General features: G+C 46.1%; 1 protein-coding gene across 4 annotated transcripts; it reads left to right on the top strand.

The window, feature by feature from the left end:
• Positions 1-17: 17 nt before the first annotated feature.
• TCAIM (T cell activation inhibitor, mitochondrial) lies at positions 18-24,973 on the top strand. 4 transcript variants are annotated; one of them, XM_058679038.1, is made up of 11 exons: positions 18-273; positions 3,473-3,545; positions 6,121-6,256; positions 8,062-8,215; positions 13,514-13,766; positions 16,936-17,058; positions 19,069-19,166; positions 19,395-19,486; positions 21,984-22,216; positions 22,620-22,751; positions 24,306-24,973. In XM_058679038.1, the coding sequence occupies exons 1-11, from the start codon at positions 111-113 to the stop codon at positions 24,544-24,546; spliced, it is 1,698 nt and encodes a 565-aa protein (XP_058535021.1). In that variant the 5' UTR covers positions 18-110; the 3' UTR covers positions 24,547-24,973. The 4 variants fall into 4 exon arrangements, with proteins under 4 accessions (XP_058535021.1, XP_058535023.1, XP_058535022.1 ...); XM_058679040.1 differs by lacking the exon at positions 18-273 and adding an exon at positions 899-1,337; XM_058679039.1 differs by lacking the exon at positions 18-273 and adding an exon at positions 1,869-1,966.
• Positions 24,974-25,466: the final 493 nt, after the last annotated feature.

The raw sequence follows: 25,466 nt of genomic DNA, 5'->3' as shown, positions 1-25,466 counted from the left end.
GCCACACGCGGCAGGCCACAGGGGCCCCGGGGCCCGGGCTTCGAGAACGCCGCGGCCTTGCCCCCTCCCGGGCCGGGGGCTGGGGGCTGGGGGCTGGCCGGGGACGGCGCATGCGCACGTCCGCCAGGCTCCGGCGCCTGCTCTGTCGTCCTGCGTCCCCGACCGTCCCGGCGACCCTCGGGCCAGGCCTCCCCACCAACTCGTCTTTGCGCGTGTCTCGGAGCGCTCCTTCGCGCTTCCGAAAGCCTCGCACGGAGCCTCTCCGGGCGGCAGGTCAGAGGGTGGAGGAGGCAGGGGGATGGGGGCGCAGGGGGCGCCGACGTCTGCGTGGGGCCAGGTGTCGCGGGCGGTTGAACCCGCGCCTCGGCCCGCGCGCAGGCGCCCTGGGGAGAGGCCGGGCACGCGCCGACCAATGAGCGCGCGACCTGCGGCCCGCCCCTTGTCCGAGCTGCCCTCGGGCGAGCTCCGTGCGGGGTCCCGGGGCCGGTGGGCGCCGGCAGGTGCAGCAGGGGGTCCCCGGTGCGCACGCGCCTGCTCTGCCCAGCGGGGGCGGTCGGGGCGGCCTGGGCAGCCGGGGCAGCCGGAGCAGCCGAGGGGCAGCCCGGGCAGCGTGGGCGGCGGAACTGGCTGGACGCCCCGCTGACCCGGTCCGAAGCGGGAGGGGAGGGCGGGAAGAGGGTCGGCATGAGAGCGGAGGCCGTGTGCCCGCAGCCTGGGTGTCTGCGTGGCATCTGTTGTTAACTCACTGCGGAGTGAAACCCAAGCGACGACTAGGGAACTTATCGTTTTTTTCCTGAAACCTGTTAGGATTTCGGTCTCAGAGTCAGAAAAGGAAGCGACATCGTTTGCGCTGATGGGCCTCCTTCGCAGGTCCTGCCCTTTTTCCGAGCCTGAGAAGTACGAAAGATTACAAAAGAAGGAAAAGTTGCCTGCCCTGAGCCCTCGTGGGCGGAGTAGACCCTTCAAAACCCCCCTGTGAGAGTGATTAGAGCTAGTGAGGCTAAGCCTTCCACCAACTCTGCCAAGTGGCCAGAGCTCAGGCCCTGACCCTTCTGCTTGGCACGAGCTGTTGGTGGCCGTGTCTGTCTGGCCAGTAACTGAAGCCAAACAAGCCGGCTTTTCTCGTAATAGAGTCCCCGTTGTTCCAGTTTCTCCCTGTTGTCCAATGGCTGTCCCAATTTGGTTGCAAACTGTACAGAAGAAAAAATGCCTCAAACTTTTAGCATTGAGTTGCAGGTGAAATGTTTTGTCTTCTGAGGCAGAAGCTGGTGTGGTATATGGAGTTATTTCCAGTGAGTTGTGAATTGTGCCCTCCGCCTGCCATCCCCCCATTCCAGGTGTGCCATCTGGGAGTTTCCCATCATGCACCTGTGCGTCTGTGTCCTTGCATATCCTCCATCATTTGTAGTAATCCGCCCTGTCTCTATTTCTGCTTCTCCTTCCCTCTCCGCTGGACCGTCAGCTCTTGAAGGGCTGGGGCTGATGGGGTTCGCTTGCCGGTGCTTTGAGCTGCAATCTGAAGGTGTTCTGATGAGTGAGTGCGTCAACCTGGGATGACCACCTGCCCAGTTACTTGGTAGCAGGCCTGAGGTCTTTTCCACATTTCCAAATACTAATTAATTAATTTATGTATTTCTCTCTTTCTTTTTCAATGTATTTATTTATTTATTTGCAAATCAGAAAGAGAGGCCCCGCCTGGTACCCTAGGGCTGAAGTCCTCACCTTGCTTGCACTGGGAATCCCATAGAGGCTGGTTGGTATTCCCAGCTGCTCCACTTCCCTTCCAGCTCCCTGCTTGTGGCCTGGGAAAGCCGTAGAAGACAACCCAAAGCCTTGGGACCCTACATCCACATGGGAGACCTGCAAGAGGCTCCTAGCTTCAGATTGTCCCAGCTGAGGTTGTTGCAGCCACTTGGAGAGTGAACCAGCAGATGGACAGTCTTTCACTCTGTATCTGTTTCTCTATGTAAGTATGCCTTTCCAAAAAAATTAATGTCTTAAAAAAATAAAATCAGAAAGCGAGACAGACCCTCCATCCAGTGGTTCACTCCTCAGATGGCTGCAACGGCCAGGGCGGGGCCAGGCTGATGGCAGGAGTCAAAAGCTTCGTATGGGTCTCTCGTATTGGTGGCTGTGACCCAAACAGTAAATCAGCTGCTTTTCCCAGGCCTTCACCAGCGAGCTGGACCACAGGTGGAGCAGACAGGACTTAGACTTGGATTTAAATAGATACCTGTAAGCACATTCAGAAACCAGGAAGCTCTTGCCATCCCAGTCAACCAGAAAATAAATTCAAGTATCCACTGTTGTTTGAAACTGCAGTTTTTAAAACTCTAAGCCTTGGTTTTTCTTTAAAATAGCATTTCTGTTGTCAATGACAGTAATGCTTCATTGTATTCCTTTGGCTCAGATGTAGCCATCACATATTGAAAACATCAGTTACTTATTTCATGGATGATGCCTCTCTAGATTTTCTCCTTTGTTATCTTTTATGAGTTTGCTATTTAAGTCTGTACCCCATTTTCAGTTGGTTTTTGTGAAGGGTGTTTAATTTATTTTGCATGTGGATGACCAGTGGTTCGGTGTCATTGAGTGAAAGCTTATCTTTGCTCTATTATATTGCCTTTGTTCAGAAATCTATTGACTACATGTATGCGGGCCTCTTTCTGGATTCTGTTAGTTCTGTATTATTGCCAATATCTTACTGTCTGGATTATGGTAGGTTTAGGATAACTTTAGGTAAATCTGGAAGTTGGGTAGGATCAATGTTCCAACCTTGTGTTCATTATTGAATTGGCTGATCTTGTTCTTTTGCCTCTGTGTATGAACTTTAAAACTTGTTTGTTACTGTCCACAAAATAATTTGCTGGGATTTGATTGGGAAGAAAATCAAATTGGGAAGAACTGACATCTTTGTTGTTGCTTATTTGTTTGTTTGAAGATTTATTTTGAAAGACAGATGTGAAAGAGAGAGAGAAAGAGGGAGAGACAAGAGCTCTCCCATCCACATCTTCATTCCTCAAATGGCCACATGGCCACAGTTGGGCAGGTCGGAAGCCAAGAGCTATGTCTTCATATTTCCATGTAGGTGTGGGTCCCAAGCACTGGGCCATCCTCTGCAGCTCCCGGCAGGGAGTTGGGTTGGAAGTGGAACAGCCTGGAGTGAAATCCATGCCCATATAGAAGGCTGGTGCCACAAATGGCAGCTTTACCTACTGTGCCACACCACCAGCCCAGGACTGACATCTTGGCAGTACTGGGTCTTCTTAGTCATAAACATAGAATACCTCTCCTTTTATTCTGACCTGTGACTATTTCATTAGAGTTTCATGGTTTCCCCTATATATTTTTATACAAATTTTATGAGATTAATACCCAGGCATTCCATTTGGGGAAGTAATACTATAAATGATAGTGTGTTTGCAATTTCAGAATCAGCTTGTTCACTTGTGGTATTTGCTTAACTTTTCAGCAATTAATGGGTGCCCGGAAGTTGGCCTACATACATATTCAGAAATGTTTCACCACCTGAGACCTTTGAAGAGGTGAGCTTCATGGTCCTATCCATAATTAAGATTGTAGAAATACCTGTTATGCATTTAGTTAATTCCAATATGTTGTGATTTTTCAGACTTTCAATATGTTATTTTAAAGTATGATGGGGAACAGGAACAAAAAAGGAAGGAAAGGAATAAGGAAATGTGTATGACCAGCCAGCTGGTTCTCCCAGAGTCCATTCTGAGCAGCTGGGAAAAGCAGCCTGATTTTTCCCAGAGTTCCATGTGGAAAACTTCAGAAGAAAAAAAGATCACGTTCCAAGTTTCCGCTCAGCACAGTTCTCTGTATGATATGATGTCGCAGACATGCAGGGCACACACAGTTAAGAAGATTGTTTGTAATGAGAACGCCTGAAGGAAGGTTCTTAGGGAAGAGGGTACAGTGCCCTTGGCACATCACAGGGTGCAGTTGTTCAGTGAGTAAATGCAGTTTGGATCTTGGAAGAGAGAGGCAGGGAGGGAGCGTTAGGGCTTTGCAATCATGTAGAACAAAGGGATATTTATAACCTGTGATTGGCGGTCAAGTTGGACAGGTAGATTGGTCCTCAGATATAAAGGGCATGTGGAATGGCAAGGGACAGAGACAGGAGAGCCAACCAGGGAGGGGCTGTGCAGTCCAGGATTACCATGCTCATGGGTGCCAACAGAGAACATGGAAGAAGGACAGATTTCTCCCAGGCCCTGGAGAGTGAGAAGTTGCAAGAAAACAGATGTAGCGGGGGAGCCAACTTGAGTTTTGAACTTAGCAGCACCAGGAAAAGTGGCTACACGGTGACCCAAGTAAGAAGGTGACCGTGAACCAACTGACTGACCCTGTGACCAGGCTGTGCCCTGTGACCAGGCTGAGTTTAGAAGGAAAATATTGGCCCCTGCAACTTTTCCAGATGTGTGAAATACAGGCGGCCAGGAGCAGAGCTCGCTTACCTGTCACACGCCTGGAGACAGATCGGAAACTCAGACAGTGGTTGGCAGAGCCAGCGCTGCCATTCACCTAGATGAGCTCTGAATGTGAACTGACATGCTGAGTCAGCCGCTTCCTCTGCCCTTCTGGCTCCTGCGAACGTCCTGACCACATCACGGCGGATCAAACACCTGAGAAAACACAGGCGAGTAGCCAGAAAAGCCTTGGCTTGAAGAGATCTCCAGAAGTGATTCTTATGATCTGCACCATTTTAAAAATGTGAAGACTTGGCCAAAGTCTCCCACACCTGATGTAGGAGAATAAAAATGCCAGGTTTGGAGACTCCTTATGTGTCCAGTAGAAACGCTCAACTGTTACAACAGTCAAAAGTCAAGATGACTCTGTTCAAGCTTAAAAACAGTGCTTCCTCAGAAACGGATGTGGGACAGGCTGGACTAGTCTGCCACACATACTGGCAAACCAGGGCAGGGGGTGGGCCTGGTGGGGGTTATTGTGGGTCGCTCCTACTAGCCCACATTGGCTTGTGTGAGGGCTTTGTATGTGCTGGGCAGAACCAGGCTGGACTGCGACACCAATTGGTTCCAGTGGAAGACAGGGATGGAAACAGAACCAACCCAGCAATTGCAGCCAACAGCTGATCCGGGCAGTGGACTGTGCCGGGCCCTGTGCTTGCTAGTACATACAACAATCTGGTCTGGGAACACCTCAGACAAAGTTTCTTTGGGGATTCCCCCCCCCCAATCGAGCTTCCGGACTCAGAACCCTAACCATCAAAAGACAGAGGACAGAACAAGTCAATCAACCACCTCAGCTATATGTTGGCCGTGAACAACTGGGCAAACGGAGACTCTATGATGGACTATGTCAATCAGTGGATTCTTCAACGACCTTATCATGCTTGGAGTGGTGAGAGTGGCAGCAATTCAGAACTATCAAAACCACTTGAGCAAGTCCCTCAGAGCATGCCCCACATGTGGGACCTGGAGTGGGTAGGAGACTGGGTGGGGCTTCTCCCTTAAAATCCCCTTTTACATCAGATATATTAAGGAAACAATATGGAACTAATTTTCTTGCCCATCTTCCTGTAGCGCTTGAACCTTTTTACCTTAATTATGTCAAGATTGTCAAAAAATAAATAAATAAATAAAAAACAATAGTGCTTCTTAAACATTCAGAACAGATCATGCCAGAATTAAACAACACAAGTGTCAAGTTATCCCAACAAGCGCAATTTTAGCATGCTTGCATGAGGAAATGAACTGAAAGACATCTCATCTCTTTTTAAATATAATTCTCAGTATTTTCCACAAATTAAAAGATGCTGTCAGACACTGGTTTTTTTTTTTAATATGAAGAAAATTGCCATCATTTTCACTGAGAACAGTTAATATTCCAAAGATCTTTGAGGATCAATTTTGTTATTTCCCATTTCTCATAGGAGCAGCAGCCCAAGTCCCCATTTTAGAAACCATGCAGCATGTTCTGCCTGTTGAAAATGCTGTGCGTCACAGAACCACCCAGTTTCTGCCTTGTTTCCGTGGTACTTGCCCTGCCTGTCCCTGCGTCACTGTCATACACAGGACAAGGGTGTGTATGTGTGTGTGTGCCCCGGCCAGTAATCACACCACGTCTCTCCAAAAGGTTGTGTCTCAGAAGAATGTGCCCACACTCCTTCCTGTACTCCAGAGCCCTGTCCGGAGCAGAGGCCGTCAACGCCCTCAGGCCGTTCTACTTCGCCGTGCACCCGGACTTCTTTGGGCAACACCCCAGGGAAAGGGTAAACGCCAACTCATTTTCCGACTTTTAGCCCTGTGTCTGCTTGTTCCGTTAACCTTTGATACGGTATAGTACAGTTGTAAAACTGCAATATTCTGTCACCGCGATATAAACAATGCTTTGAACTAATGTGAAATATTAAAAGATACTACCATAAAATGAGTAGATCTTCTCACATCCTGTCCCACCTCCTTGCTGGGGACACAAGGAGCAGAAGCCGTCTCCACGTTTTCACAGGTCTCCACTGCGAAACGGCATCTGGAAAGCTGGCACCCAGTTTACCCTGGGGTCTCTGGGTGCCTCTTGCCCTTGCTGAATTCAGCCTGCATCCTTCTGCTATTCCAAGCCACACCATGAGTATAACGATTTTCCAAATTCTATGGATCTTTCTAGCAAATCCTTAAACCTGAATGTGGCTCAACAGAGTGCCTAGAATTTCATTGGTCTGGGAAACCCACATATTTGTTTGCTCTTTCAACCTGGCACACTGGGTACCTCCTGTGTGCCAGCCTTTGCACCCACCTGGTAGCCCACACATGGAATCTTTTAAATAAATAAGTAATATTGAGACCCTCTTCATTCCTTCCCATTACTCCTGCCCCTCTCCCCTGCAGTCCTTCTTCTCATTTCCCTATCCCTGTACCAACTTCCCAATTGTTTGATTGTTTCTTTGCTTCCCTCACTAAAATGCAGGCTCCCTGGCTTCCTGTCATCCCACTTACAAGTCCTGTTCTGGACGCAGAATCAGGCTCACTGACCAGGATCTCAGGACAATATACAGTTTTTTTGGGGGGGGGTTAATCTTAAATTTAGTATTAATTTTAAAATTTGCAGAACATTTGGTAAGTTTCAAAACTCAATACAAAGTTTACTGAGAAGTTTCTGCCAGCTCCCTGCTCCTTTGCCCCATTGGTGTTTGTTAGTCCCTGGGTTGTCCTAATTGTGTGTCCTTCTGAACAAAACACAAACATGTATCACAAAATAATGACGAAGAAATAGTCTTACTAGGTGAAAATGACCCTCTCTTGGTAACAGGTCTCTCTCATGGCCAAGAATATTACATTATAATAAATTCAGCCGGCAAAAATAAACAAGCAGTTCTCATTTCAAATGACACTGTGTGCTTGAGAAGAAATGGAGAGTGAGAAGCAGTTATTTAGGCCTTTCTGTAGAGCTGTTCCTGAACTACCCCTGGAGAGCTGGATACCGTGCTGCAGCAGCTTAGCTGCAGCAGACACACCCATATCCCATATCAGCATGCTGTCTGCCTGATATCTGTGCCTACTGCCTCCTCTTTCAGTCCAGCTTCCTGCTGATGTAGCTGGGAGGCGGCAGATGATTATGGCCCAAGTCCTTGGGCCTCTGCTACCCATACAGCACGATCAGATAAGAGCTCTTGGCTTCTGACTTTGGCCATGCCTACCCCTGACTGGAGCAGCCACTGTATCCTGTCTGTAAAGATGGGATGCCATTGGCTATAATAAGCCTAGCTATGTAATTGAGTTCATCAGTCATGTGTTACCCTGGGATATTTCATCACTTATGCTTTCTCCATCATTGGATTATAAGGGTACCTAGTGGTGGTTCCTTCCAGCACTGAGGCGATGGGTACCCACACGTCATCCCCAGGGATCTCATCCTGTGACATGTTGTAAGATGTGGATCTAGTTTTCTCTTTTACCAAAGAACCACAAATGCCAACACTTCATAATACTGAATTACTTAACATTCTCAGTAATGTGTTTAAAAGGTCTTCTAATAACTTTTCTCTTTTCTGTGTGTAAATTCTCTTCTTTTTTATTCCAGGAAGTCAATGAAAATTCTCTAAAGAGATTAAGTGCCTACTTGGAAAACCTCCAGAAACCAGGCTTCAAGTCCTTGAAACCCACCCAGCTTATGTTTTACGTAAGAGAAACAGACCAGAATCTCTCCGAGAGCCAGGAACCCCTTAGTGCTTCTGGTATGTGGTTCTACTCCCTGTGTGTCCCTTGAAAGTTTTGTGTTAAATGTATTTATTAATTTGGACACTACTTGAGTACCTTTGGGTTGAAGCTTTGGGCAAAGAAAAAGAACATCAGTTAGTTGATAGTTTGGCCAAAGTTAGATGCTACTGCAGGCTCTGTGTGCTCTGCCATGTTGTGTTTAAACTTTTTTATTTGAAAAACTAAAGTGTTGTTATAAGTGTGTCTTTTATGATTTGTGTTTTTTAAAATGTTATTTATCTATCTTCATTTTATTTTAAAGGCAGAAGAATAAGAGAGATTCACTTCCTAAATGTCCACCACAGCCAGGGCTGGGCCTAGCCACAGGCAGGACGGAACCCACGTCTCTGCCCAGACCTTGCAGGTGGGTGGCAGGGGCATAGCCTGAGGCCATCACCACTGCCTCCCAGGATGCACAGGGTCAGAAAGCCTGGTCCAGAGTGGAGCGGTCAGGACCGAGCTGGCCCTCCTAAATGGGTGTGCTTGTCCCACGCCACATCCTAGCCACTGCTCCCAGTGCTGCCCCTGCAGTTTACTTGACAGAAACCTCTGCTTGCCTTCCCTGGCAAGTCTTCCCAGGACCCCGTAAGGATGGGCCTCTGTGTCCAGTTGTAACTTAGTGAAGCTCCGTGACTTTCTCAAGACCATAAATAGAGACTATTGTCTTGAATAAAGATCTTTAGACTCCAGCCATGTTGCCTCTGAGATTTAATGAATCTCAACATGGAGAGTTCTTTCCAGTACCTTCTTTATTGATTTAGTCATGATCCAGTAGTGCCTGATGTTAGGATAGATTTTAGGTGTAGATCCATAAAGGCCTATCATTTCTCTAAGTATGTATCCCTTTTTGAATCTTGAGTAAATATCTATTTTTACTGAAAGCTTATTGCGAATTCAGGCTAAAAGAAGTAGAAATGGCACTATAGGCTTTTATGTTGGTTTTTTTTTTTAGCATACTATCCCACAAGTCAAAATTTGGTAGGTCTTTTGAAGCATAGGATTTGTTTCTAGCTCTGCCAGTGACTAACTGTGAGACCTGCACTCCTGGGCCTGCATTTACTACAATAAAAGAGTTGGAGTCCTCTGTCAAGGTCACACACACTGAAGACCCCGAGTGTCTCCACTTGAGGCTCCCCCAGTTCCAGGGTCTCAGCTGGAAGGTGAAAAGTGTGATTTAAAAATTACCAGAATCCGCTCTTTCCCACCAAACTCCCCTAGGACTACTTAACGTCTCATCGTGTGGTCTTCTAAATATCGCAGATTCCTTCCTTGGCTGTGTTCCCAACTACCTCCATCTGAGAGTTTGATTAAAATAACCTTAACAGTATTCTGAGACTAAAACCCAGCTGGTGGCCATTTTGTAAAGGAACATGCTGTCAGTGGTACTAAGATATCTTGGTCTAAATGACTCAGTTCTAACAGAAGTGTATGGGATCTGGCCGCAGACATCTGTCGCCCCATGGATCACCAGAGTAAATAACCATTACTGGTGTGAGCCATTAGTCTCAGGAGTCACTGAGACACATTGTTGGCTGGCTTAAGCCCAGACTCCTGGAGATCCAGGCTCCTGCACTCAGCGGCAGGATTAGGAGTTAAGGACTTGTCAGTCTTAGCCATTAGGATCTAAGTTCCCAGGTTCAGTTGGTGGACGGACCAAAAGAAGTTGACGTTTTTGTTTCTTTAACATTGTATTACTTATAAAATGTTTTGTAGTTTTTGTCTTCAACATTAATGCTCAGCCTTTCACTGATAATCAGGAAGGCAGTAAAATAGTTGCTTGTGATTATTTCAAATATTGATTTATTTAAAAGCTAAAGAAATCGAAAGAGAGAGAGATTTCCCACAAACTACTCTTCAAATGCCTGTGACAGTTGGGCCAGGCTGAAGAGCCGAGAGCTCAACCCAGGTCTCCCTTCTGGGGCTTACCCAGGACTCTCCCCAGGTGTGCATTAGCAGGGAGCCAGGATGGAGAGTTGTCCCTCTCCCCAAGAATGGAGAGTGGTCCCGGGGCTCAAACCCAGGCCCTTTCCCCAAGGATGGAGAGTGGTCCCGGGACTCAAACCCAGGCCTCTCTCTGAGGAAGCAGACATCCCAAGCCACAGCCCAACCACCATCAGCTGCCTTCCCCGGACTTTTTATTACCAGAATATGATGAGCAACAACTTTGGACTATTTATATTCAAGGCATAAGTTGTTAGCTCCACATCTTTTGGGTGATCCTTAGAAAGTAAGCTTTATTTTTAGAATATATTTTAAAACAAGGATTTAGTAAGCATTCTTTGTGAATTAATAGTAAAACAAATAGCTATAGCCAGCTCTGGCTGAATAAAAACAAATATCTTCTCATTTTAGTTGGTAATTAGTTTTTAAACCACTTACAAAGTAAAAACAGGTCACAGAAAAAATGAAATTAGAAGGGCCAACACCGGCATCATGGTATAGTGGAGTAAGCCCCTGTCTTCAGCACCAGCATCCTATATGGACACTGGTTGAAATCCAGTTGCCCCACTTCCAATCCAGATCCCTGCTAACATGCTTGGGAAGGCAGCAGAGGACAGCTTTGGTCCTCTGTACTCACGTGGAAGACCTGGAAGAAGTTCCAGACTACTGGCTTTGGACCCAGCCAGCTGTGGCCATTGCAGCCATTAGACGAGTGAACCAGCAGATAGAAGATCTCTCTCTTTCTCTCTGTAACATTACCTTCCAAATAAAAATAAAAAAATAAATTTTTAAATGAAATTACAAATGGCAGGGAACATGCAACATGTATGACATGAAGATGATGTTAACATATGATAAGTTCTTAAAAACCAGAAAGAAAGTATAATCTCTGTTAGATGAAAATAAATGAAAGCAAAGAGCAGAAACCAGAAAATAAGTAGCCACCAAGTGTGTTAGCCTCAGTATTACAATGCAATCTGGAATAATCAGGTACTGTTTTTCATGAGTTGATTTTTTAAATTGATAAAACATTAGTGAGCGTATATTTTTATTCGTTGTTGGTGGGGGTGTAAATTCTGGTAAACTTTCTAGAATGCAGTTAAAAGTTGTCTCTGCTATTCCACAGAATTCCTGCTTTCAGAAGGTCTCTTAAGGAACCATTGAAGATTACGTGCAGGCAGCACGTATATATTTCGGTAGTTCAGACCCCTGCAGCGCACAGCTGAGCACCGGAGTTCAACCCCTGGTTCCAGCCCCTGACTGCGGCTCTCTGCTGGGGCAGTCCCTGGGAGACAGGAATGATAGCTCAGGGAATTGAGTTCTTTGCCACTTATGTGGGGGACCTGAATTCCCACTTCTAGGCTCAACCTCCACCCAGCAGTGGCCATTGCAGGCTTTTGAAGTGAATCACAGGTGGGAGCTAGCTCACCGGCTCTCTCTCATCTTTCAAATATATATAAGAACGAGGACATCCTTCAATGTAGAGCCACATTTGTATTACATTAATGGTTAATCAATAAACTAAGTGGGGGCAGTGTTGTCACATAGCAGATTTAAACCATTGTTTGCAATGTCAGCATCCACATTGATGTGCTGGGTTGAGTCCTTTCCAGGAGGGCAATAGAAAATGGCCCAGGTTCTTGGGGCCCTGTCATGCATGTTACACACACACAGATGGAGTTTCTGGCTCCAGAATTTAGCTTGGCCCAGTCCTGGTTTTGGTGACCACTTGGGAAGTGGACCAATAGAAGATTTCTTTCTATCTCTTTCCCCTTCCCTTTCTTTCTGCCTCCTTTTTGCTCTTATTTTCCGCCCAGTAAATACATCTTTTTAAAAATCACTTAAGTCTTTTTGCAAAACAAAATGGGCTTTAAGTTGTACTACCATCAAAGACAAAAAAAAAAAAAAATCTCACCCCTGTGTGGGATGAGGAAAACCTGAAAATAGCTTATATACCCAACACCATTGGAAATGTTGAATAAATAATACTATAGTTGTCACGTGGACTAGACAGTAGCTGCTAAAAAGAATAAGGTGAATTTACCCATCCAATGTTGAAGGTCATCAATGTTGAGTTCCAAATAACTCATTCAAAATCTATACAAAATCAAGTTAAAACAACCTGTTCAAACAGATCAGGTGTGTGACAGTGAATGTGTATATGTTATATGTAGAACACACAGCATAGGTCTTCACCAGTGCTGCCCAGGACAACTTTCTGCAGTGAAGATATATCCCCTGTCACTACCATCCAGCACAGCAGCACTAACTCCAGGGGGCTATGGGCCATGTGACATGTGGCCAGGAAGTCCAAGGAACTGAACTTGAGATTCTTTTTAACTTTAAGAAATTCGATTTGAAATGGTCACTTATGCCTAGTCACTACTGTGTTAGTGCAGATCTGAAAGCATATGTACCTGTTAGTAGTGGTTGTATCTGGTAAAAGCTTAACATTACAAAGTAATACATATACATATATATATATATATATATACACACTATATGTTATTATTTGTCTGTAATTTGACAATAAGCATGTACTTACATAATGCATATATACTTTTCAGAGCTAATTAGAATTACTTTTCAAAAAGAAAAAAAAGTCCATATTGTAAAGGAGATATTTGGTTTGATGTCAATTCTCACTGTTAGTGAGAATATTGATTTAAAAGAATCTTGCCTAATACCACTTAAAGGGGAAAAACCAAACCAAACCAAACCAAACCAGCAGGTTTCTTATCAGTGACTTCATTGAGATGATAAAATGTAACCCAACATCAAAATCCGATTATGAAGCACTAAATTTCAAAAGGAATTTTTAAGCATTCCGAAATGATTCCTGGATTGCTAGCTGGTTAGTGGGCATCTGTGAGGAAGATCTCTTGTAATGAGAGGAAGTTGAAGATGGGTGTCTGTGACCTCTGCGGTCAGGTGGCGCAGCTGTCACATCTGACCCCCATCACAGTGCAGGCACAGTCGCTCCTCCGCCTCGCTCTCTCGCTCTGAGTGTGTGCCTGAACGCTGTCTTTGCTGGACACTTGTTCCCGTCTCTCCGAGACCACACTTACGGGCAGGACTGAAAATCCTCTGAACCCCCCTGAGCTGGGATGGGTTTGGTCCCTGATGCCAGGCTGGGACAGGTTGATGACAGAGAAGGAATTAAGGAAGGTAGAAATCACACAGTATCATTTTAAAAAGAAAAGTAGTTCTCCACTGAATTTCAGTCAGTGATGGAATGTTGTGAATATTTTGATTTAATCGATGTATGAAAAATGTGTGTAAGGTAAGGTGAGTGATCATCTGTATTAATTGTTTGGGGGAATTATATTCTCTAGGATTTCGAGCAGTCAAATTTACTTTGCACACCAGAGATCTGCTAAGCACAGTATTGTATATTCTCAACTCCTGCAGTTTATCTGTTGAACATGTCCAAAGCTTGAACACTAATGTGCGCTCCCAGCCTCTCAAAGAAGCCAAGAGGACACCTGACAGGCCCATCAAGTGGGACAAGTCCTACTACTCCTTCACTGGATTCAAGGACCCCGAGGAAGACCTCGAGCAAGCCTCGAGAGTGGAAACAACCCTAACGTATGTGACAAAACCAGCTGTGTGGTTCTTGTTTAAAACGAAAGTCTGACTTTCCAGCATGTCTCTTATCTGCATAGCTAATCCAGTGACCTTTAGGGAGAAAATGGGTTCATGTCTGTTACTTCAAGTTGCCAGAATACTTCCAACCACCTTTTCAAAACAGGCAAGAGAGATCGTTTTAAGGTTTTAAAATGCTACTTTAAAAAAATAATTTAAAATTTTTTTACATGTTAGGGATTTCCCCTTTTTTTGGTACAGCTATATAGTAATTTAGTATAATTGTGCATAAAGAAAAATCATAGAGATGCCATCATAACACCATCTGGAAGAGATTCCTGAAAAATAATGATTCCGTTATATCTTAGAAATCACATGTAAAGCGTTTCTTTATTGCCTGGCATGCCATTTTGGTGAAGCCACCATTCATGCTTTTTGAGTCATTGTTGCTCTTTATAAATAGGCAGTCACACTGTGCCCCTTCAGTTGCATCTAAAAAGCTCAGTGACTTACTTACCAGATGATTCTGTGATACTAGCATAGTAAATGTCCCTTAATCATCCCCCAGCATCCTATTTGCTGTGTGGATTCTCTGCGGTAACTCAGGCATTCCTCTGCTTGTTGCCCGGGTAGGGCCCAGTCAGCACAGATAGCCTGGAAAGGTGCAGGTTGTAGTGTGTGTGACAGCCCGTCTGGGGTGCCATTCTGTGTGCACAGCTGACATGCACATCCCCAACCTCACCCTGAGTCCGAGGACTTAACAGTCCACTGTGAGTTGACACACCAAAACAAAGACAGGTTTGGGAGAGTTTTCAAGAGACCAGAAGTAATGAGTCGGTGTAAGAAGTTAAGAGTACAGGTGAACAATAATGACAACGGGGAAGAAGTGGATAAATTTAGGTTGTGGTTTAGGGAGGCGGAGATGCTCGAGTGTCAGCTGTGCGGAGGCTCCAGCAGGCACTGAACTAGACTGTGGTGAGCGTAGTCTGAACGCTGTGCTGAGCCTCACACCTGCTGGAACCCAGCATCACTCATGGTATTCCAGCCGCTGGGCCTGGGAGCACATGGCCTGGAGGTTACAGACAGAAAGTCCAGGCAGAGAAGAAAAATGGAAAGTTGCCAGACCTTTGTTCAAGCTAAGGGACTTAAGAATCAAGCCTTTAAGAGCGGAGAATCCTCTAGTCTGTGGCTCAGCGGAACATTCTATAAGGCACAGTTTGGATCTGGAGCTGAATGTGTAGCTGTGGTGCAAAGTTTGTTCTGTGGACTCAGAAGTAAGAGCTGGCCAGCTAGCAAAGTCACAGACGGTAGGAGAGGCCAGTTCAGCAAAGCTAAGTGCTGTCTAGCCAGGTCCCTTCTCTCAGCTGAGTATTTGTGATTTATTTATTTGTATGTAGTTCACCCAATGAATTCCCAAGTCTTTAACAAGACTTTCTTGCACTTTATTATATTATACTAGAGAGTTCCGATGAATAGGGAACTTGTTTTAATCATCCGTGTTGATTAATCTTCCTCCTAGATTCATTATTGACCTGAATTAAACACCTGTGGGATGAACACGACTGTAATACACTGGAGGCTCAGTTAGGAGAACTCAGGGTTTACTCTGGAAGTAGAAAGTAGCTTAATACAGGTGGGATCAATAAACATGACTCAGTACTGAATGTAGAAGCCATTTCTTTCTTAGAATGCCTCTGTTCGTTTCATTAGCATTTACTTAAAGATGTCGGCTGGCTTCAACAAGGATACATTTATCTCTTAAAAGAACTTCTGTTTAGCAGGGGTTTTTTTAGTCTTGATTTCTTGATTTACTTCAAGATATGCTGCTCTAAATTTACATTCTCATTTATATGTGTGTGTATATATAAAACATATATATTTATTTACTTTAAAAGCAAAGTGATTGGAAAAGACAGGAGAGAGATCTTCCATCAGCTGGTTTACTCCCCAGATGCAAAGTCGAGTCCAGGTTGAGCCTGGATTAAGCCACAAGCTGGGAATTGCATCCAAATCTCCCTCTTTGGTGGGAGGAACCCCAGTACTTGGGCCAGGATTGCTGCCTTTCCAGGTGCAGGACAGTGACCTGGAAGCAGAGGCGCCAGGACCTGAAGCACCTCCCCAGTGCAGGACGCTGGCCTCTAAGTAGCAGCTTCACCCTCCTCACCCGTTCCCTCTCAGGCTGTCATCTTGACAGTTACCAGGACAGGCTCAACAAATGCTTGACTTGTTATCTCTCCTCACAATCGCCTCACAGCCCCAGTCACTCGGTGGTTCCATCCCGCCTGCTCCTGCAGTGACGCATACGTCTCCAGGCCTCCTGACAGTGGCCAGCACACCTCGAGTCGTGGTGACCACAGCGCAGGTCAGGAGGTTTCCAGGGGCAGAGCTGCAGGCTAGAGGGCCACATGGCTGCCTCTTGGCTCTTCACCGAGAGCTGTCACTTCGCAATCCTTAAAGCTTCATCTTGTAGTTTTTTTTTTTTCTAGTAAGACTATTGAAACAAATATTTTGAGAAATGCAGTGTTAGCATCCTCCAGCAGAGTCTGTTACTCCATAGTTGTAGACATAGGATCTGGTCACGTGGTTGGATGGAAAGGAATGAGTGTCCTGACAGGGTCTGACCAACGGGGGAGTTGGGAAGTAAACTTTACATACAAGAGTAAAACAGAGGGAGAGGCCGGAGTCTCCCCAGCCAGAATCCCACAGAATAATCTGTCTTGTTTCTTCACCAGCTGTGTTGCCCTTCCTTGTCTCCAGTCCCCCAGGGGAATCTTTTAAGGTCACTTTTTATACCTTGGCACCTAACAGTTGCTGTATAATTATTATGGGTTCTAACCTCCATGAACCTACTGAGAGTGGCAACAAACATGAAACGGTTTGAAGGCTCTATCAGTTGTCTTAAATTAGCCCACCTCTGAAAAGCTAATGACAGCGATGGTGTTAGTATGGGGAAGAAGTTGTCGTCCTTGGGGTGGGATTGGACTGGGGCTGGCTGTTGTCCCAGCAGCCAGTTGTGGGGTGTTTGTCTAGAACGGCAGACGGGCCCAGAAGCTTATGATTGAAACCACGACACCAGGGATGCTTGAAGGCACTGCCTGCGCCTGGTGTAGGTAGAAATGTTTACACTGTCACTGGTCTTTGCACAGTGTCCATCTACATTTTTCCTTTCCAGGTCCTGGTTAGATAACAATGGCAAATATGCGGTTAAAAAGCTGAAGAATAGTTTGCCTCTAAGGAAAGAACTGGCTCGTCTCAAAGAGGAACTCTCTCACCAGTTACAACTCTCCGATATCAGGTACTGTGGCAGAGGGCACCGAAGTTACAGACCAAGAGATATACTGTCTCTTTATCTCTTCTGATAACTAAATATTCTTCTCTTCTCTTTCATGGATGTAATCCAGCGTTCCTCTAAGTAAAAAATCAAACACAAAAACAAACTTATTAACTTCTTGTTTAACAATTTGGAAATTAGAGCTGGTGTTATAGCACAGTGGGTTAAACTGCCACCTGGAATGCCAGCATCCCCTCTGGGCTTTGGTTTGAGCCTGGCTGCTGCACTTGTAGTCCAGCTCCCTGCTAGAGCACCTGGGCGAGCAGCAGGAGACGGCGCACATGCTTGGGCCTGCATGAACACCCAAAATAAACTCTGCTCCTGCTTCAGACCAGCCCAGCTCTGGCCATTGCAGCCATCTGAGGAGTGAACCAGCAGATGAAGATTTCTGTCTCTCCTCACTCTGTAAAATCTGCCTTTCAAATAAAAATAAATAAGTCTTTAAAAAAATTCCAAAAATTGTAGTGTAGTTTCTCAGTTGTGGTTTAATGGAAGTTTTTTTTTTTAAAGAAATGGTTTTCTTTTGATCAAGACATGGGCCTTTGAAGCACTGTTTGGAGGACACAGTGCAGAGAGCCTGTTTGGATGCCTTGTTCTGTCATACATGTCAGCTCATTAGCTGTGCCCTGCCGGGAAGCAACAAGGGTACAGGGGTAACAGTGGCAGCCCCAAAAGGCTGGGGTCAGCTTGTTCCCCGCCATGGAGCCAGGATATTGCAGAGTCTGGACTCAGACATGGGCTTCTGGATGCCACTAGGGACTGGGGAGGTGTGCATTCCACAGCAGTGCTCTGTGACGTCACAGCAGTGCCAGCTTGCAGTCTGTCACCGCGATTTACTGTTAGCATGTAACATGGGCAGATGACATGTTGGCAAAAAGACTCAAATGTTCTTTTATGAACTCTCTTTTTTTTTTTTTTTTTTTTAAGATTTGTTTATTCTTACTGAAAAGGCCGATTTGCAGAGAAGAGAGACAGAAAAAGATCTTCCATTCACTGGTTCACTCCCCAGGTGGTTGCAGTGGCCAGAGCTGAGCCGACCCACAACCAGGAACCAGGAGCTTCTTCCTGGCCTCCCATGTGGGTTCAGGGTCCCAAGCACTTGAACCATTCTCCAGTGATTTCCAAGGCCATATAAGCAGAGAGCTAGATGGGAAATAGAGCAGCCAGGACACAGACTGGCACCCATATGGGATGCTGCACTACAAATTGGGGAATTAGCCAGTTGAGCCATTGTGCCAGCCCAAGAATTGGATACTTCTAACTGGAATGCCAAACTGCAAAACAAATCTGAAACAAAGTGTCCTCAGTATCTAGTGTGAAGGAGAAAAAGATGTCTTCAAAGTTTTTCCCATTTCATCTTCAATTGTTTTTATATATATATATATATATTTATATATATATATATATTTATATATATATATATATATATATATATATATATACTATTTTATTTAAAAGGTAGAAAAACAGGAAGAAATAGAAGAGAGTTTGTCCACCCACTGGTTCACTCTCCAAATGCCTGAAAAAGCCAGGGCCAGTCCTCCTCCTCCTATTAAAATAGAAACAACAATAAAAAAAATAGAGATAATAGAGTGTTTCTTCTTATTTTAAATCTTTGTATTTTTAAATGTAATATATAAGGCATCTTCAGAAATTACATGAAAAATGTGTATCATGAGAAAATTGCATGGGTTTAAAAAAAAAATATGCATGGGTTTTACCAAAATAAACTTTTCATTCCCTTTTTCTTCAAACATTTTGAAGTTGCCCTGTATATAACTTCACCCTCTAGTGAACAGTTCATTTCCACTGAGTCATGTTTCTGTTTTGGTAAAGTCGGCTGGTGTGGAACCTAAGCTGTGTTAACACAGGCTGTGTACAGCTTGATGAAGGCTGCCTAGAGCCAGGCAGGTGGGGTGGGCCCGCAGGGTGCCAGTCATGGTCACTGACAAGCTCTGTGCTCTGTTGGCCCAGGTGGCAGAGGAGCTGGGGCATTGCCCATCGCTGTGGCCAACTGCACAGTCTGGGCCGCCTGGCACAGCAGAATTTGGAAACACTCAAAAAAGCGAAAGGTAAGAGTTTTGCACTTTCTTTGACAGTATCACTTGGCTGCTATGTAAGCTATAGTGGAAAAACAGGTGAATATTATCATAGCTGAGTGGAACACTTTTTCTTTAAATAACACCGCAGCACCAGGCTCCCACTAGCCCTAACCCTGAGTTGATTCACTGAGTGTAAGTAACTGAGCTAGAGGGTGAAGCACCTTTGCAATGACCAAAGGGCTTGTGTTTTGTCATCAGGGTGCACCATCATATTCACTGACCGCTCCGGCATGAGCGCCGTGGGCCATGTGATGCTAGGAACGATGGATGTCCACCACCACTGGACGAAGGTGAGCCAACAGGCGGGACTTCTCTCCTTTACTGCCCCGTACTTGCATTCCCGAGTGCTGATATGAACAGTGAACTAAAAGTTAAATTATGGCTCCCACTGTTTTCACATAAGATGCTTAAGTGAAAATAGTTAAGAGAAAAGATTGAATTTTTTAAGATTTTTTTTTTTTAATTTAACAGGCCCTGTGTGATTCAGTAGCTAAATCCTCCCCTTCATTCACCAGGATCCCATATGGGCCCCAATCCATATCCCGGCTGTTCCACTTCCCATCCAGCTTCCTGCTTGTGGCTTGGGAAAGCAACCAAGGATGGCCCAAAGCCTTAGGATCCTGCACCATGTGGGATACCCAGAAGAAACTCCTGGCTTCAGATCGGCTCAGCCCTGGCTGTTGCAGCCCCTTGGGCAATGAAGCGGCAGATGGAAGATTTTTCTGTCTCTCCTTCTGTCTGTGAATTTGCCTTCCGAATAAAAATAAAGAAATCTTTAAATATTTATTTTTATTTATTGGAAAGGCAGAGTGATGTGGAGAGATGGGAAGAGAGAATCTTCCATCCGCTAATTCACTCTCCCATTAGTTACTGGTTGGGTTGGGGCTAGCGCTGAGCCAGGATAAAACACCTGGAGTCGAAAAACTCCATCCCGGTCTCCATGTGAGCAGCAGGAGCCCAAGCTCTCAGACCATCCTCCTCTGCCTTCCCAAGTGTATGTGCAGGGACCTGGCTTGGAAGTCAAACAGCTGGGGCTCCCATGTTCCCTAGCCAGGAATGCACATGGCTGCTTGACCCACTCCACCATAAGTCCAGGCCAAGAAGAATGGTTTTTAAGGCTGTTTCCCTCTGGTCATGTTACAGTCTTTTCTGAAGCACAGCCTGCATGCTGTTGTGTTATATTAGTTGTTTCTAACAATTTATTGAGAAATAGATGACGTTAGTATGTATCATTTTGATAAGCGTTGCTGCATCAATACAAGTACTTCAGAATGTTCATGGGAAAGTGGTGTTAAAAGACGAGTTTATTTTGATGCAGAATCATTTTGAAATCCCTGTGTAGCTTCTTCATAATATGCATGCTTTTGAATTTTTTGAAGACCCCTTGTCTATACAGATTTCAATATTTGCGCCAAACTCCAACAGTCTCAGAAAACTCCACATGCACTTGCCATGTGGCCCAGCAATAGGAAGATGAAAATCAGGTTCTCACTAAAGGATTATGCGTATCTAGTTCATAAATATGTTTATAACAGCCAAAAGCTAGAAGACAGTCCTAACGTCCTTCCCTGTGTAACTGGTTCACCAGCAGTGCCTTAACACTGCAGTAGCCCCCTGAGCAGCGAGGAGGACAGAGCTTGGACGGATGTCGTAGGCGTCGCTCCGCGTAACCAGAGCCAGCCTCATAGCATGCCCGCCACGTGACTGCATTCACAGAACAGCTGGAACGCACCACAGTGTAGGAAGCGGGCACACACGGTGGCTGCCGAGGGTTGAGGACCAGGAGCAGAGCTGCGCATGGCTCTGCGCAGGTAGCAAGGGACCCTGTGATGGGACACCTCGTGTCCTGCAGGTCGCCATGTGTGATAAAGTAGCAAAGTGTTAAACACACACGCCCAGGAGTGCAGGCTGATGAGATCTGAGTGTGCCAACGCCAACTTCCTGATTGTGACACAGCACTGTAGCTTTTGCAAAGTGTTACTGTTGCGGAAACTGGGCAAGAGGTGTGTGAATCTGCAGTTAGCTCCAGATAAAAATATGTTCACCCCATATACATAAGTCGTCCACGCAAGAAAAAAATGAGGGATAAAACTGTTTTTTCTTTTGCCAGATATTAGGAATAGATTGTAAATAACCTATGTAGTTTGTCATGTTACTGTTGCTTTTATTTTAGCAGAATGTTTGCTCCCTTTAAGGTTGTGCAGACCCCAGCATTGCACAGAAAAGCTGAACCCCTAACTGCCCTAATGGATGCCCTTGCTTCTCTGCACCTATGCCACACGCGGGCCACACGCAGCCACATGCAGACACATGCAGCCACACGCGGGCCACACGCAGCCACACGCAGCTTCTGGCCTCCCTTGCAGGCTATGCTCTTTGCATCTCCCCACCAACATCCCACCTGCATCCACCTGCAGGTGCTAACCCCTGCCTGCCTCGTAAAGATGGGTCCAACCCAATGCCGTCAGAAGCCTCAGGGGAACACCCTTTCTGGGTCCAGCATCCCCAACAGACATTTTGTGCTCTGGATTCAGGGCCACCTGAAACACAGGGACAGATTTCATCTGTAATTCTACTGCCCAGTTCATTAGTCACAGTGGCCTGTGTTAGATATCACTGTTCCCAGCATTACATTAAATCTTTTTTTCTTTAACTTGAACTTTCTTCCTAGAAAAATGATTTATTTTTGTTGTTAAAAATTCTCAATATCATTTGTTGGAATGCTAAAATCAAATTACTTACATAACATCACACTTGGTATTTCTTTCCTTCTTTTTATCCTCACAGCTCTTTGAAAGACTGCCAAGCTATTTTGACCTTCAGAGGCGGCTGATGCTTCTAGAAGACCAAATAAGCTTCCTTTTAGGTGGCATTCAAGTCGTCTGCATTGAAGAACTTCAGCCGGTGCTGACACTCGAGGAATACTACTCCATTCTTGACGTGTTCTATAACAGATTAGTGAAAAGCAGAGTTCCCTTCCACCCTCGTAGCCTCCGTGGGCTGCAGATGATCCTCAGCAGGTGAGCAGCGTGGCTGCCTTCCTCTAGGGCATGGCGTGTGCATGGGCATGAACTCGCTCCACACGTCACTGTGTGGCTCATAGAAACCACAGGAAGGAATGTCCCGGCCTGCACCAGTGTGTGAGGAGAAAAGCCAACACGAAAAGCTAAAGGGCTGAACCCCGGCACGTGCTCTGGATAGACTGCCACTCACTGGGCCAAGTCGACCCGTGAAACGCTGACAGTAAATACACAGACAGCATGCTGTTTACCAGGCACCGGGCGGGCCGCCTCAGGCCTTCCGTCTGCCGGCTCTCACGGCCTCTGCAGGAAGGAGCTTGCTGCCGCAGTGGGAGGCTCACAGTCGTGCTGAGTCAACCTTGCTGTCACTCTCAGGTGAATGCTCACGTGTGTTTCATTTCAGTGACAGATACGCTCCCAGCCTGCATGAACTCGGATATTTTAACATCCCGATACTCTGCGACCCAGCCAGTCTGCAGTGGTTCATCCTCACCAAAGCCCAGCAGGCCAGAGAGAACATGAAAAGAAAGGAAGAGTAAGTACTGCGAGCCCTCTGGGAAGTCAGAGTGTTGAGCCGAGCTTTTCCGGCCTCACCGGCATGGGACCTGAACTCTGCGTCGGGGCGGGCTGGGGGCCTAGCCCTTCAGGCACCAGGAGGGACACCCAGTTCCAAACGGGAGTTTCTGGGTTCAAGTCTCACTTCTGCTACCAATTTGATCTCTCTGCTAATGCCTGCCCTGGGGGTGGGAGGTCTTGTAATAGCTCAAGTAGTTGGGTCCCTGCCCCCATGTGGGGGCCACATGGTGCTCACAGCCCTGGCTGCTGTGGCCAAGTAGGCACTGACCAACGGGTGGGAGATACTTCTTTCTTTCTCTACCTTTCAAATAAATAGCTTAGTTTTTTTTATTATTATATTAAAGTTAGGAAACTAACTTGCACGTATTCTGTATTTATTTATTCCCCACCTATAAAAAAAAACTTGATGTGGCTATTTTTTAAGTCTAAGTTTTATCAAACTAAATTGCATCTCTGCCATGTGCCTCCATTTGAGTAGAATTTGTTCATAACAAAATTCAAGCCAAGCATAGAATGAAAAATGAAATACCAGAAGAAATTCTCTGGGTGAAAAACAGTAGCAACAACGAAAATCAGTTAGTACTTGATGAATAATCTATCGTGTAATGTTTTAAACCTATAATTAAGAAAAACTTTTATCTGTGCTTTAATTAAATAGAGAGGAAATCTTACAGCAGGAAATTGTCTCTGTTGCTTTGCTGTTGGCATCGCCGAGGCAGTCGGTGCCGTGCGCAGTGCCCTGTGCGGGCCGTGAGACGCTGCATATGTGCTTCCGACAGAGAAGGGGACATGTCACTGTCAAACCACTGTCGCTCGCTCGCTTTTTTTTTTCAGATTTATGTTTATTGGAAAGACAGATTCACAGACCAGACAGATAGATAGAAGGATCTTCCATCCGCTGGTTCATTCCCTAAGTGGCCACAATGGCCGCAACTGAGCCAATCCAGGGAGCTGGATGGGATAAGAACCAGTGTCCATGTGGGATCCTGGGCACGCAAGGCGAGTACCTTAACCACTACGCTATCGCGCCGGACCCTAGCTCTATTTTTAAAAATATTTGGGGGTGTGGGAAGTGGACCATCGGACAGAGGATCTTCCTCTCTGCCTATCCTCCTCTCTGTATATCTGCCTTTCCAATAAAAATAAATCTTTAAAAAAATACATTTTTTTCAAGTAACATGTTTTCATAAAATTGGCAGTGCCCGAGGGCTTGGCTTGAGGTGGCACCCAGAATTCTGCTTCTTTCAGTCGCTGCCCACTGCTAGTGAGGCAGGACAGGGGTTTGTGGAATTAGGTACTAATGGCCTTTGCCCAATACTGCTACAAAGATCGAACCACATGAAAACCCCTCCTGGGAAGCTGCGTGGCTGACTGAGCAGGTCGGCTGAGCCCCTCAGCGGGCCTGGTGAGGGCCACTGATCTCCAGGGCTCTGTGTGGGGAGCTGCAGCCCCAGGACCTGAGATGACAGCGGTATCCCTGGCTGACAGCAGTGTGTGTGTTCTGACGTGACAGGCTGAAGAGCGTTGAACGTGAGCTGGTGGAGGCTTTGACCAGGAAGTTTGCCCTGGAGAGGCTGTACAAGGAGCCCAGCATCTCGAGCGCGCAGATGGTGGACTGCTGCAGGAGGCTGCTGGACCAGCCGCTGCCTGGCCTGCACGGGCTGCACCTGTGCGTCTCACACTTCTACTCGGTCATGCAAGACGGAGACCTCTGTATTCCTTGGAACTGGAAGGACGGAGAAGCCACTGAGTAACACAGGAAGCTGTTTCGTTATTTTTTTTTTTTAAAGCCATAAGAAACTGTACCATCAAGCCTATTTAAATCCACAGTTTGATACAACAGTATTATTTACGTATTACAAAAATGAAGTTTCTAGCTGCTGCTTTGAAGATAGACCTTTTTTTTTAAATTAATTTCTGCTAAAAAAGTCTGTTTTGAAAAGATTTTATCTCGTAGTTTTATGATAAGGATTGACAAAACCTGCGTGAAGAAAGGGTAGGAGTGGAAGAGCATATTTTTAGAGATATGTAAATGAAGAGCCCTACAATAGTCTATTTTTATAAATGAGGCTGGACATGTGTGTGTGAGAGAGAGTGAGCATGGAAGAGCGTCTCTTACCCCGCTCTGAAGCAAGGGCCGCCTTCTCCGTGTGCGATTCAGCACTCCCCACTGGAGGCACATCTCAGGAACAGGTGCACGCACGTGGTTCGCAGCCAGCCGGGGACAGCGCATGTCCAAAGACAGTAGTCACAAGCAGCAAAACTCAGCCAGCCAGATTCTGCCTCAGAGAAAAAGGAAATTGGTCAGTGCAGTGTCTGGTACTGACGTTGCAGTGTGATGCCAGTGTGTTCCGATGACCTCGGGGGCTGGGACTGTAGCTCCCCAGGGCAGGCAGAGCCAAGGGTGCAGCGGTCGGCACTAGTCAGGGTTTATGTTAACCTCCCCCCCACACATCCCAATCTTCCTGTCCCTGCCTCCATTTGAGATCCCTCATTAGCTGCAGCCCCCTCACGTCTCCCCTCTCCCCATCAGCACAGCTCCAGGTGGCTTATGGTGTCCGCAGCAGAGCTGTGAGGCTTGATGTCTGTCCAGGGTGACTCTACAGTTCTGGCCACATCCAGGTCGTTTCTCAAGGGGACAAGATGAAGCCCCGGGCAGGACACTGTTTCTGTG

This window comes from Ochotona princeps, chromosome 21, assembly GCF_030435755.1.
Source record: "Ochotona princeps isolate mOchPri1 chromosome 21, mOchPri1.hap1, whole genome shotgun sequence".
Classification (NCBI taxonomy): Eukaryota; Metazoa; Chordata; class Mammalia; order Lagomorpha; family Ochotonidae; genus Ochotona; species Ochotona princeps.
Note: the sequence above shows the minus strand (reverse complement) of the source record. Positions and strands in the feature narration are given on the sequence as shown.

What these genes read in the sequence shown, in the direction of transcription:
- TCAIM (XM_058679038.1), top strand. Translation starts at nt 111, where the DNA reads ATGCGCACGTCCGCCAGGCTCCGGCGCCTGCTCTGTCGTCCTGCGTCC. An exon ending in GGAGCCTCTCCGGGCGGCAG is followed by an intron (nt 274 to 3,472) that starts GTCAGAGGGTGG and finishes TTAACTTTTCAG; the next exon opens with CAATTAATGGGTGCCCGGAA. An exon ending in CACCTGAGACCTTTGAAGAG is followed by an intron (nt 3,546 to 6,120) that starts GTGAGCTTCATG and finishes TCTCTCCAAAAG; the next exon opens with GTTGTGTCTCAGAAGAATGT.